General features: G+C 42.3%; 1 protein-coding gene, 1 non-coding gene and 1 pseudogene across 3 annotated transcripts; 2 read left to right on the forward strand and 1 right to left on the reverse strand.

The window, feature by feature from the left end:
* Positions 1–1,309: 1,309 nt before the first annotated feature.
* LOC116260596 (transcription factor TCP7-like) lies at positions 1,310–2,466 on the reverse strand (annotated as a pseudogene).
* Positions 2,467–6,677: 4,211 nt separating this feature from the next.
* Positions 6,678–6,749, forward strand: TRNAT-UGU (transfer RNA threonine (anticodon UGU)). The gene has a single exon. It is a non-coding gene; the product is annotated as a tRNA-Thr (tRNA).
* Positions 6,750–7,961: 1,212 nt separating this feature from the next.
* On the forward strand, positions 7,962–11,407 carry LOC116261488 (uncharacterized). 2 transcript variants are annotated; one of them, XM_031640269.2, is made up of 4 exons: positions 7,962–8,088; positions 9,330–9,509; positions 9,843–9,943; positions 10,941–11,407. In XM_031640269.2, the coding sequence occupies exons 2-4, from the start codon at positions 9,412–9,414 to the stop codon at positions 11,360–11,362; spliced, it is 621 nt and encodes a 206-aa protein (XP_031496129.1). In that variant the 5' UTR covers positions 7,962–8,088; positions 9,330–9,411; the 3' UTR covers positions 11,363–11,407. The 2 variants fall into 2 exon arrangements, with proteins under 2 accessions (XP_031496129.1, XP_031496128.1); XM_031640268.2 differs by lacking the exon at positions 7,962–8,088 and adding an exon at positions 8,117–8,144.
* The last annotated feature ends 218 nt before the right edge of the window (positions 11,408–11,625 follow it).

Here is an 11,625-nt window from a genome sequence, read left to right on the forward strand (position 1 = left end):
ATAAGAAGAAGAAGAAGATGGTGGTGGTGGTGGTGACGATGCCAAACCCACCGGTTAAATTATTTGGCACTGCATCGACGCCTTCAGAACACGGGCACAACTGCAAAGCCCTGTGCAACTAAGTACAGGGTCTCGTACCACAAAGGCTGCAAGTAATGCTAACGACGAAATCTATAAATGGGGACACTGTATCGTGATTGGGGTTATTTAATTAAGGTCAATCCCCAAACAGGATAAGAAAAAAGGATTCATCTAATGCTCTGCGGCTGCACCTAGAGAAATAAATTCATGAAAGAAGAAGAAGCTTCGAAGTAGTAATAATGAAATTCGCTTGCATGGTAAAGGAATGATCCGGAGAATATTTTACAGAGCACAAAATAACGCAAAACCTTGAGACTCAGAGCACCATAAAGTCTCCAGCAGTTTGATTTTTTATAAGAGAATAGCAACAGCAATAGAAAGTTCCGACGTTAAAGACAACAGGAAAAAAGGGGGAGATTTATGCAGTTTCCAAGAAGACGAGGACCAGAAACTTTTACCTATATTGACACCTATCAGAAACATAATCAGAACCCCTAACAATTGGCACAGTTCAATAGTTCCAATTGGCATAGTTCGGTTTTCTCCAAGAACAAGAAACAACCATCATTCCTAGCTCCAGGGATGTTGCAAATTCAAACAAAAAAAGTTTCTGCATCAAGTTGCATTCAAGATTATATTCAACTACTTTCCCGACTATCACACTCTTGTTAAGATGAACTGCTCCATGACCATCGAGATTATGTTCATATATGGTAAACTTCAAACCCCACTAGAACACTGACAACAAAAAGTTTAAAGGAAAAACAGAACAAAAACTCGACCATGTGGCTATAAACTTCTGAACTCAGCTTCCTGTGTTCAAGTTCTTACGTAAAGGGAATGTACATAAGCGCAGGGAAGGGTATGGAGGATTTACTTCCAGAGTATTGAACAAGTTCAAAGTCCTAGACAACTAAAATCACAAATGTACGCCATTAAAGCTCAACGTAACTTAATGGGACCCCTAGAACTGAAAAACGATTGGCAACTCGGTCGATTTAGTGATAGCATTTTCTGCCCTTGTCTAGTCCCCTCATTATAGAAACAATAATGCCACAATTTCGATCAGCAGCACTAGAGGAACAGCAAAGGTGAGATGAAGCAAAAGAAGAAACAGATAGATACATACCCGCAAGGAACAACCTCAATACAACATGTTTCTGTCTGTTCAGTTGCAGACATGAAATTACCATGAACCAAAAATCAGATAAAAGAAAAGAATGCACAATGAAAAAGAGAACCAACTAAATATTTATTCACACTATGGCAGCCAAGTTACACAAGTCAGTCCAATTCCACAACATAAATACACCCAATAAAACAGAGAAAAATTACAAGAAGTTACCGGCATGACTCTTTATTTCCACACCAAATGTTTCTAATCCAAATGCTTGGCCCAACCCCAATTGAAGAAGGAAAAAAAGCACATCTGAAATCCACAAAATTCAACAGAAGAAGGGACAAAAAGAAAAAGAACTTACATGATGGAAAATTCTCCACCTCACAAATTCCTCACAGAAACTAACAGACACTTGTATATAACAAGGAACACCACCAATCATCACTGTCTCCACCGTCAAGGACCATGAAGGCAAAACTTCACACAATCATCAAGGAACGGAACAGCTACTCAACGGGGATCCTCCTCCCTCCGGCCCGCGACGGGAGCTCCAGAAAACGAAGCAAGCAGGTTCAGGTGGCCCTGCCCCAGAGGAAGGTAATTGCCAAGCCTTGCGGCGGACGCCTCGCCAATAAAAGGATGCGGCGCAGGGAAGGCAGCGAAGCGGCTGGCTCTGCCTCCGGCGACTGCAGCCGCCGCCTGAGAGGCAACTAGCTCCGGGGATGCGAAGCTCCAAAGCTGACCTGGTTCGGGCCGCGTGGGGAGGGCGAGGAAAGCTGGAGAGACGGAGACGGGGTCGTCCTCAGGGCGGAGGCGCTTGCCGAGGATGAAAGGGGAAGGGGGCTGCGCCGCCCCGACAGAGGACGCAGAGGAGGAGGGCTTGTAATCGAGGGAGGAAGGGGGGCGGTCGAGGAGGGGCTGCGAATGGCAGAGGCGGAGGAGGAGGAGGAGAAGCTGGCAGGGGTGGTGCCGGTGCCCGTGGCAGCGATGATGGAGGGCTCGGCCTGGCGTAGGAGCCACTCGATGGTCTGGCCGTCGGACTTGTGGCCGAGCTCGCGAGTGAGCTGGAAGACGCGCGCGGCGCAGACGATTGGCATGCGGATGCGGCGGCCCCGGCCGTCCACCTTGCTGTGGCGGTCCTTAGATGGAGGCTTTTTCGCCGGCTGGGGCTGAGCGGATACTGGGGTCAGAGCGGTGGAGGAGGGGGTGGGGCCTCGCTGGTGCTTGTGGTGGAGACCAGCCGCTGTTGCTGCTGGTGGCGGGAGTCAGCAAGGGCAGTTGCTCTTCCGCCTCCTTTCCCTTTGCTGGTGTTAGTGGCGGTGGTGGCAGTTCCCCCGCCGCCACCGTCTGTAGACATCGAAGGGAGAGAAAGAGAAGTTTTGTGGGGGATTAGAGACAGAGAGGAGAAAGAATTATAAAAAAAAATTCTTTCCTTTGTTTATCCATCTGTATTGAAAGGTTTTTGTGCTCGATGCTCTCGATCGCTGTTTCTAGAGAGAGAGAGAGAGATAGAGAGGGAGAGAGAGTGAGAGAGAAAGAGGGGCATGTAATGATTGAGAAGGGAGAGAGAGAGAATCGGCAGAAGGTCACATGGGATGGACCCCAGCGTGATATATGGCAGCCGTAATCTCCCTCTCTTTTTTTTTCCGGCGTCTTGCAGTTAAATCTTCCGTCCCCCGGTACCGAACAACCTCTCTTTAGGTAGTCGACAAAGGCTTTTATCATATCTGCATGAAGACTTTTCTTTCTTTTTCTTTTTTTACTGTACTTTCATCTGTAGGAAATTCAGAGTGAGTTTTTCAACATCGATCTGTTTTTTATCATGATGGAAATACTAAAAAGAATTGTTTTAAGAAGCAGAAAGAAGAAATATAAGAACTAGGAAACCTAAAATTCATGAAAACAGTAACTCATTCGATAAGGCCAACAAGTTCAGACATGCCACTTTCTTATAGTATTATTGTGAGCTTGTCGATCCCAGAGTTGCCGACATAAATTTGACAATTATCTGACACGAATTTAAGAGTGTTGTGATCAAGGTTGCAAGTGAATCACATTCCGCACACTACAATGCATTAGAAAATCAAATTCGATGTACCAAAAAATTGACAATCTTGGAAAAACTTGCAACGCAACTTTAGTCTCCATGATATATCTCTCTCACCGTCGCCACTCTTCGACGGGGTCTTCCAATAGTCATTCGTCCGCAGGATCGTAGGCTCTCTCTCTTTCTCTTTCTCCTTCTCATGTCGTCGTTTGTTGGCACGTCACCTCGGTGAGTTGGCTGAGTCAATGGTTTCTGCATCGGTCGCATTTACCACCATTGCCGGAGTCCGGCCGTCCCATCCCCTGTTTCACAATCCTAGACTCTAATGAGGTCAACTACCTCTCTCTCTCTCTCTTACTATAATTCAATTTTTAACATGGTTTAAGGGTTGGAGTTGAGGCAAAAGATTATTAAATCTCCAACATTTTCCATTTAAGAAGAATATAAAAAATTTCCTCAGTAAAAAGCTAACGATGAAGTTTGGACTTATGACCAGTCAGCGTTTTGTCTGGGGCCATTCGAACTGCCAATTCCCTTGCTTCAACAAGATCAACTTTCAAAACTCCTCATTTGACAAAAATGAATGGACTGGCATGACCGATCGAGTAGTTTAAGGGTTGTTTGGCATAAGGAACAAAGTATGAATGTTGAACAAATGTCTCATAAATCTATCTCAAAATCACATGTTATCATATGTTATTCTTAAATGCCAAAGGGCCCAACTTATGCTTTTCAATCGAAAATTTGAAATAAAAAATAGCAGCAAGATTCATGAAATCAGAGTTAGATGTAAAAAATAATCCCTAAACTATTCAAATGTGGGCATCTAATGCCCATCAAACATGCCTCCAATGAACATCACCAGGTCGCATGTCAAACCCTTGCTTAACCCATCAGCAGTCCTAGCTTTAGGATCTGTTTAGTAACAATAACATGTTGTTACTGTTTTATGAATCTACCTACAAAGGTTAATCATCAAATGCTGCCACCACCCAGTATTTTGTAAATCTGCTCCAACTTTTTTGGGAGTATGGAAACAATTGCCAAACAAACCCTTTTAGCGCTTAGTGGCAGTGGATATATAACCTAAGTCAACTAGTACGTCTGTCATCAGTTCTATTATATGTTGGTGTTCGAGGTTGAGATGGAACTATGGATCTCATCAAAAGTCCCATGAATGAAGGATGAGGAGCATACTAATAAGAGCGTGAATCCCAGTCCTCTTTGTTTTTGGTGCTCTACACGGCACCTTCGTTCCAATCATATAACCAAACGAGAGGGCCACCCTGGGCCCAAGCCCATGCCCAAATCCAGATTCGAGCAACAAACAAACCAGATGAAGTTTTCCTGGAAAATAAAAGAAACGTGCCTGCTTTGGCTTGATCTGGATCAATATCTGGATCTGGATTTATTTATACCGATCTTAGTTTTGTATTTTTCCTGGAGAAGATGAAATGCGGTGGTGGGGCGGGGGATGTGCAAGAAATTTTGAGTGGATCGGACCTCTTAGGTTTGGCTCAATCGCTATCAATCCATTTCTGACCCTTTCTCGTCCCCAGTTGCCCACGCATAAAGCGCTACAGCGACTCGTCCGTCCACTTGGTTTCGCTCATGAATGAGTCAATTATTAGTTTACAGCAACCGCGTAAATGGCTCCATCTACCTTCAGCTACATTCTTCACGTCGGAAACAATGGCTGTCCCACGACCACCCATGTTTCTGATTTCTCTTCCCTTCGGTTAAGCCGATGTAAATCTAGTAGGAAACATGTCTCTGTCTTTTTTCTTTGAGTGGGTGTTGTACTGTGTGAAGATTTGCACTTCCCAGATTTCTTGTTCAGGATACCAAAGACGGTCTAGTTACAGATGAGGAAGGCAGCTTGCAAGATTTTACTGCAATTTCCGGCGATGTTTCAGAGAACCGAGCTCTGCCCTTTTGAGATCGTGTTACACAAAATTAACTCGGATGAGAACTTCCAGATCAGTTCATGGGTTGTGACAGTACGTGCCAGGCTAGCTTGTTGCAGCTCGGGTCTTTCTAGATGATGCAGAAACACACACCAACAAAGGTGGCCATGATCCAAGCTCGAAGCAAAGTGTCAAAAATGATTCGAATGGCCATGCCGAGACAAATATCCACGTCCATTTCAGAGTGGCACTGTATTGGGACCATCCCTTTTCCCTTTCTCTCTAAACAGAAAAATGATTACGACCCTTCGGTCTTCCCGAAGGTGAGGCTCTTAGGCTTCACTGATCACGGTCTTTTTCACGAGTTATCAATGAAAAGATGTTTTTTCCTCGCCTTTTTGGGGAGGAATACACAGTTGGGGAGCAGACCTGCAAGCTTCTGAGGCTCAATCTTGTTCCCTTTTAGTTCCTGCTACAAAGAAACCAGACTTAGAAGGTAAAAATTTTGGGCAGACAGGGTGAAATCTTGCAGCTACTACCCCGGAGGTAACGCCGGAGAAAGTTTACCATTCTTACTATTTCGGCAGCTGCACCAACCCACGTGAGTAAGGGGGGGCCATGGAATGCTTCAACGCCTTGAGTGGACCTACGCAGAAGCAACGTACAAAGGGGGTCATGGGGAGGGCCCCTACCAGTAGACAGCGGCAGAAACACTTCAGAATTTCTTTCTTGGAAGCTTCCATTGTTCTTTAGCAATTGCTTTTCCATGTGAACAGCAGCAGCAGCGGCAGCTAGCGCGGCCGGGGAGACTGTTGGGATAATTTACTGCTTTTCTATTTCTCCAGGGACCTAAAGGAGTATAGATGCCATCAATATGCATCGACTGCTTCCTCGTGAAACAAGGGCCCCATGAAACAAAGCTCCCAAGTGAGCTGAGATTGGAAATGAAGAGCCAGATGCAGGTCCTTTTCTAATCCTTTTGATAGTGATCATCCCATACTTATGCCGCAGTTGTGACCCATTTTGGTTTTTCTCGGTGCCCAATTAACTAGCTAGTGTATCCTGTCCACATACTTTAGAAGAGTTGAGAAGGCATATATATATATATATACATATATCTGGGGTCCCAACCTGCCCCACAAAAATCTAAACTTGAATCGCATTGGGTCCTAAATGTTATTTTCATTATCAAAGAAAGATCATAGACAGACAGAAGAAACTGAAACCGAAGAAAGATTGTTGAAGAATCATGAAGTCTTGACTTCGATCTTCACCAGATTACTCCAGGGTGGAATTAAGTATGCTCTAGCTGGAAGCTGGAGCACAACCAAAAGGCACAATCGAGCAAACAAGAATCCTTCAATGAAATCACAGCACTGTTGTAAAAATCAGTTTGAATTGGTCGATTTGAATAAAATCGGTGGCAGGTTAATTAAATTCTTGTTTGGATATAAACGGAGGCAAGGTCCAGGCTAAAGCTCCTTATGTCACATTTCATGGTAAAGCCACCGTTGCCAACAAAGCCTCTATAGCTCAGTGGTAGAGCGTCAGTCTTGTAAACTGAAGGTCTGTAGTTCGATCCTGCATGGAGGCAACTACCTTCTCTACATTTTTAGATACTCAGTTTTGGCTCGCATCTAGAGTTCGCCGTCGTTAGATCTCAAAGCCGAGCTCTTTCGGTTCAATCGAGTCTGGTAAATCTCTTCGTGAGTGGCCAAATAAACAGAGGCTCGTTTTAAGACAACCCTGTTTTGTCTGTATCTTCAATTACAGGCTTTTCCTTTTCAATGAAGGCAAAAGTAAGCCGGAAACACCAAGCTTTACACGAAAATAACACCATGGAAACAACATCATATTCTCTCTCTCTCTCTCTCTCTCTCTCTCTGTGTATATGTGCATATATTACAGCCGAGCGTTCAAAACTATACAACAGATTTCCCAGTAACATGCAGTGTATAGAGTCTGTTTTAGCATGCGGAAATGTCAACATAACAGTGAGGAGAAATGTTCTCTACCCTAATATTTGGCAAGACAGTAAAATGCGAAGGTTTCTGTCATGTGCTATAAAAAGTTCGCTTTTGTAAAATAGTTTTGCTAATTCGACCGGTGAATGAAAAAGTTAAAATAATAGCGAGTTTCTACTTTGCGCTTGTTTATTGAACACATTTTGTAATTTATTGAATGTAAACCGCGGTAGGAATTTCTTGTCTCTTTAAATAAGCCCGTAACATTTGTTGCAAGTAAAATGTCTTCGAATAAGAATTGTGTACTTTCACTTACTTCAAAGTACGTCAACCAATGATGATCTTCAAGAAACTTAAAGCTCGAAATAACTTTGATAATTTTCTTATGTCAGATAACACAAATTGCTTCAGCGCAAATCCATTGGTCGGGTTGGTGGATCGTTGAAAGCCTCATCATCAGTTAGATTTTTATGGGTGGTAGTCTCAAGCTACGAATGGTAGATATGCTGCACTCTTGTTGACGAATATCTCGTTTTTTAGTAACCTTGGATTTCAAGACGAGACTCTTGTTGACGAATATCTCGTTTTTTAGTAACCTTGGATTTCAAGACGAGAGGAAAGGAGTTTCGACCTCTCACCAATTCGCCAAATAAAAAACAGTTATTTTGGCTAAAAGGTATCATTTAAAGCTTAGTTCTTAATAAATGCAGTAAGAAGAGACGTAGATTTCATCAGAATGGGAACTCGCACTTGTATACATTTTTTAGGATGGCGTATGAACTAATGGTCGAGGAACATATTAAAATCCGCATGTGTTTAGCGTACGAGGATAGAGGCAGGAGATCCGGTCCGGTCGACGGCGCCACGACCGTTGGCATTCAAATCTTTCGTTTTTCTCGTACGACGAACCGACCGCCACTCGAGCGCGCCCTTTGAGACAGTCTCGTTGCCCTCATCGCAGCCTCGCAGGTTTGATCTCTCTTTTATCTCTCCTGACCAAAACAGAAGACGGAGTATTTGAAAATGTATACTGGTGCTCTCTTCCAACCTTCATCTGTCTTACTTCTGTACTTTGCTTAGCCAGTTTTTCGATGACAAACTTCATTCTGTTTGCTGTTGCCACAAGTATGTTGACGTTTCTGCTCTTGGTGGTTGATTTCTGCGCAAACCCACATGGCTTCTCACGCCAAAACTTACAAGTTTCTTTTTGTTTTCGCTTTTAACCAAATAGATTGTGTGTTCTGATGAGTCCCTAGAGGAGGGACTCGACCTGCCGAGACAAGTAACAAATTTCTGTTTAATATTGATGAAAATGGTGGCTCATAAATTCTTTCGGTTCATTTCTTTACTTCATTAACAGCCGTATGCACGGTCTAGTGCTAAAAACAAATGAACATGGTCTAACTTTAAAATGTTTGTCAGAGATAGTAGCATTGGACTGGTTTCATTGACGGAATCTCCTTAAAGAATGTTGGCACTTCCCAAACTTACTGTTAGTGAGATAACGCCGTTTGCTTTGAAGAGCAACGAAAGAAGAATCCCGTAGAAATTCAGAACTTAACAAAATCATGTTTTAATAGTTTTTGGTGAAAAAGAGGATTTTTACTAATTCATTAAGATTCACGGCTATAACGGTCTGTGGTTATTCGGTGGGCAGAACCCATCCCATTTTTTGGGTGCCCACTTCGGCACTCAATTGTTAGTTTCAACACTTTCCAAGTAAAGTTTTTTTTCAGCGATGCATCTCACACTATAGCATTGTTGTCTTTTTGAGTTATAGGTGCAATGTCTATTAAGCTTCAAATTCTTTCGAATTGCATGAATGATTAAACTATGCTGGCCTTTTTGGTCTTGAAACCACCAGTGCGTTATAACTGATGAATTTTATCTCTATGATGTTGATCTGCTTTTAACAGTCGTTGATTTCAAAGCAACAAAGGAATTGTATATTCATATGTACTGAGATACAGCCTCCAATGAATTCTAAGGTTCTTTTCCAGAAGATCGCCATCTTCAGGATTTTACTCCAATAAATTATTTGTGCAAAGCAGAATGCAGTTGCTTTTTGTATGATGTGATCTCTGATAGTGGTTGAACACAAATTAAAAAATAACTACGAAGCGTATCAAGTTTGTTTTATGGTGTGGTTATGTGTGACGTGCCTAAACATCTCGTCCTTTCTGCTTTCTTCCTTTGCAAAAATACTGCAGGACTATGTGAGGGTTCCTTTTCCTATTTGGAGTTTGGATAGTGAAAAGGAGATCGCATGAATATCACTGCCAACACAGCCAGATGGGAAGTGTTGTAAGTACCGTTGCAGATGGAGCCGGTTCTGCCTTGGGAACACTAATCTCAGCTCCTATTAAAACCATATTTGGTGGATCATGCGAGTAAGAAACTTTCAGTTCTGTTCTCTTTAAGATCATCCCCATTTTAGTTGAACAGATGATAAACTGTGGCACTTAGTTAGATTATTTGTGGCTTTGTTTTTCTCTATATCTATATCTAGCATCAAAACTGCTTCCCCAAGATATTCATTCAATGGCAACCCGCTTTGCTAAAAGCAGGTGCTTTGTTCATATAACTAAAAGCAAATGATTGAGCCTCGTGCTACTATTCTTCAATAACTAGGATTTACCTTTCAAGTTCTTCAATCTGCATATCATAATTCTTTCCCAGAAACATGCATGATTTAAATAACTGAATTATCATTTCTTATCCAGGAACATTTGCGTGGGAACATGGGATATATTTTGCTTCATCGAGCATTTTTGCATCTCAAATCTAGTAAAGGTGGCTATGGTTTCTCTCCTCATCTACATACGTGAGTTTCCCATTCATATACACGGTCTTCACACACACACCCCTTGTCTTTCCGCTATAATTTCTTTCAGAAACATGAAACCATGTACCAGATGACAATAATGCCTTCAAATCAGAAAGCATCTTCAGGTCTCTCTTCCATAGAATTGCCCCTCTGTAAAGGCATCATGCAAAAGGGTTTCATTTCTATATCATATGGCAGGATCAAATATTGTAGGAGAACAATTTAAAAGGAAGCTGCCACTGAAACATGGTGTATGCTTATTATTGGAACACACTTTAGAATGCAGTACAAAGTTCTTATAGAATTCAGTACATTGATATGGTTGTTTGCAGTACATGGAATTGGAAGCCACATGTTTTTAGTATTTCTCCTGGAAAATGGATGGAAGATTCACCATTTAGAAAAGAGGACTTTCTTATGTTGCGGATAAGTGTAGTTGTTTTAGAATGTAACAGTTGAGAATGGTAACTAATGGCCAAAAGATCCTGGAGGAAGTGCCTCGACCAAGCAATTTAATTATATAGGGAGACCTCCCATAAAGACATCTTTGCCCGTGCAACCAGATTGTTGGTAAGGCGGGTTTTCCAACTATGTTATGAGGGTTCGTATACAGACATTCTTCTCCGTTTTTTCATAATGAAAGATAAGCAAGTGGAGAAATGTTTCGAGCATTTGGCCCGTTAACTTGCTGAATTTACCATTCTCTGCACCGAGAGTTGAAAGGAAAACCTCGAGGATAGTTCCCCTGCTCATGAAGTTCTTTTAATGTTTTATTCTGTTCTTTCGTGTGATCTTGTTGGGTTCTGCCTAACTCATTGTAAAATAAAAAACCTACTGGATTCTCCATGATCCACCTTCCTAAATTTCCTTTGTGAACGACTGCATACTTGCATCACATATGAATATTACTGGCCTACTTAACCTACCGCGCCTGCCCTCCCCCCCCCCACCAACACTGTTCCTTTCTTCTCACCTTTATAATGTTTATGTGCAGTTATGCTGTTCTTCTACCTCTTATACCAAATTGGCATCGTCCAATGCATCGGTAGAAGTATTTGCAAAATGACGTGGGCCTGTTGTGAAACTTACTGGTTTGCTGTTGAAGACATCTCATGTTTCCTGTGGCACAAACTACGGAATGCTAAACGGGTATATCATCGGCGTCGTGACCTTGAAGCAGCGTATAGCTCAAGCGATGATGAAGAAGAAGATGATGATGACTCCGTCAACAACTACGAGAGTCTGAGAGTGGCAATAAGCAAGAAGAGACCATTAAAAGACAGACGCAAGAATCGAATCAGGTCATCTTTGAAGCCTAGAAACCATTGGTCAGGCAGTTGGAGCAAACATTCACGTAAGCATGCCGACTGGAAGACTAAAGTCGGTCGGAGTTATGAGAGAGCCTACCGTTATTAAGCTCTTTCTTTTGTAGGTGAACAGATTTTCCTTTCTCGTTTTTCACCTTCCCTTGGCACAGGCGGCAGTAGCTACATATGGCCTGCAGTGCGTTCATGGTTCTACTGTTCTTTTCTCTGTGAAGCAGATCATAATATACACTCGATTCTAAGGATACCAAACATCATGTGCATATCATACATATACCTGGTAATGGATTTGAGTTTTCGAAAACAATTTTATTCAAATTCTATAAGAAATATAAAATGGCCACATAGAACAAT

Source organism: Nymphaea colorata, chromosome 9, assembly GCF_008831285.2.
Source record: "Nymphaea colorata isolate Beijing-Zhang1983 chromosome 9, ASM883128v2, whole genome shotgun sequence".
NCBI lineage: Eukaryota > Viridiplantae > Streptophyta > Magnoliopsida > Nymphaeales > Nymphaeaceae > Nymphaea > Nymphaea colorata.

Bases quoted from the DNA above. Each gene is read 5' to 3' on its own strand.
- LOC116261488 (XM_031640269.2), top strand. From the start codon at position 9,412: ATGGGAAGTGTTGTAAGTACCGTTGCAGATGGAGCCGGTTCTGCCTTG. The intron at 9,510-9,842 runs GTAAGAAACTTT...TTTCTTATCCAG, and splicing joins ATATTTGGTGGATCATGCGA to GAACATTTGCGTGGGAACAT. The intron at 9,944-10,940 runs GTGAGTTTCCCA...GTTTATGTGCAG, and splicing joins TTCTCTCCTCATCTACATAC to TTATGCTGTTCTTCTACCTC.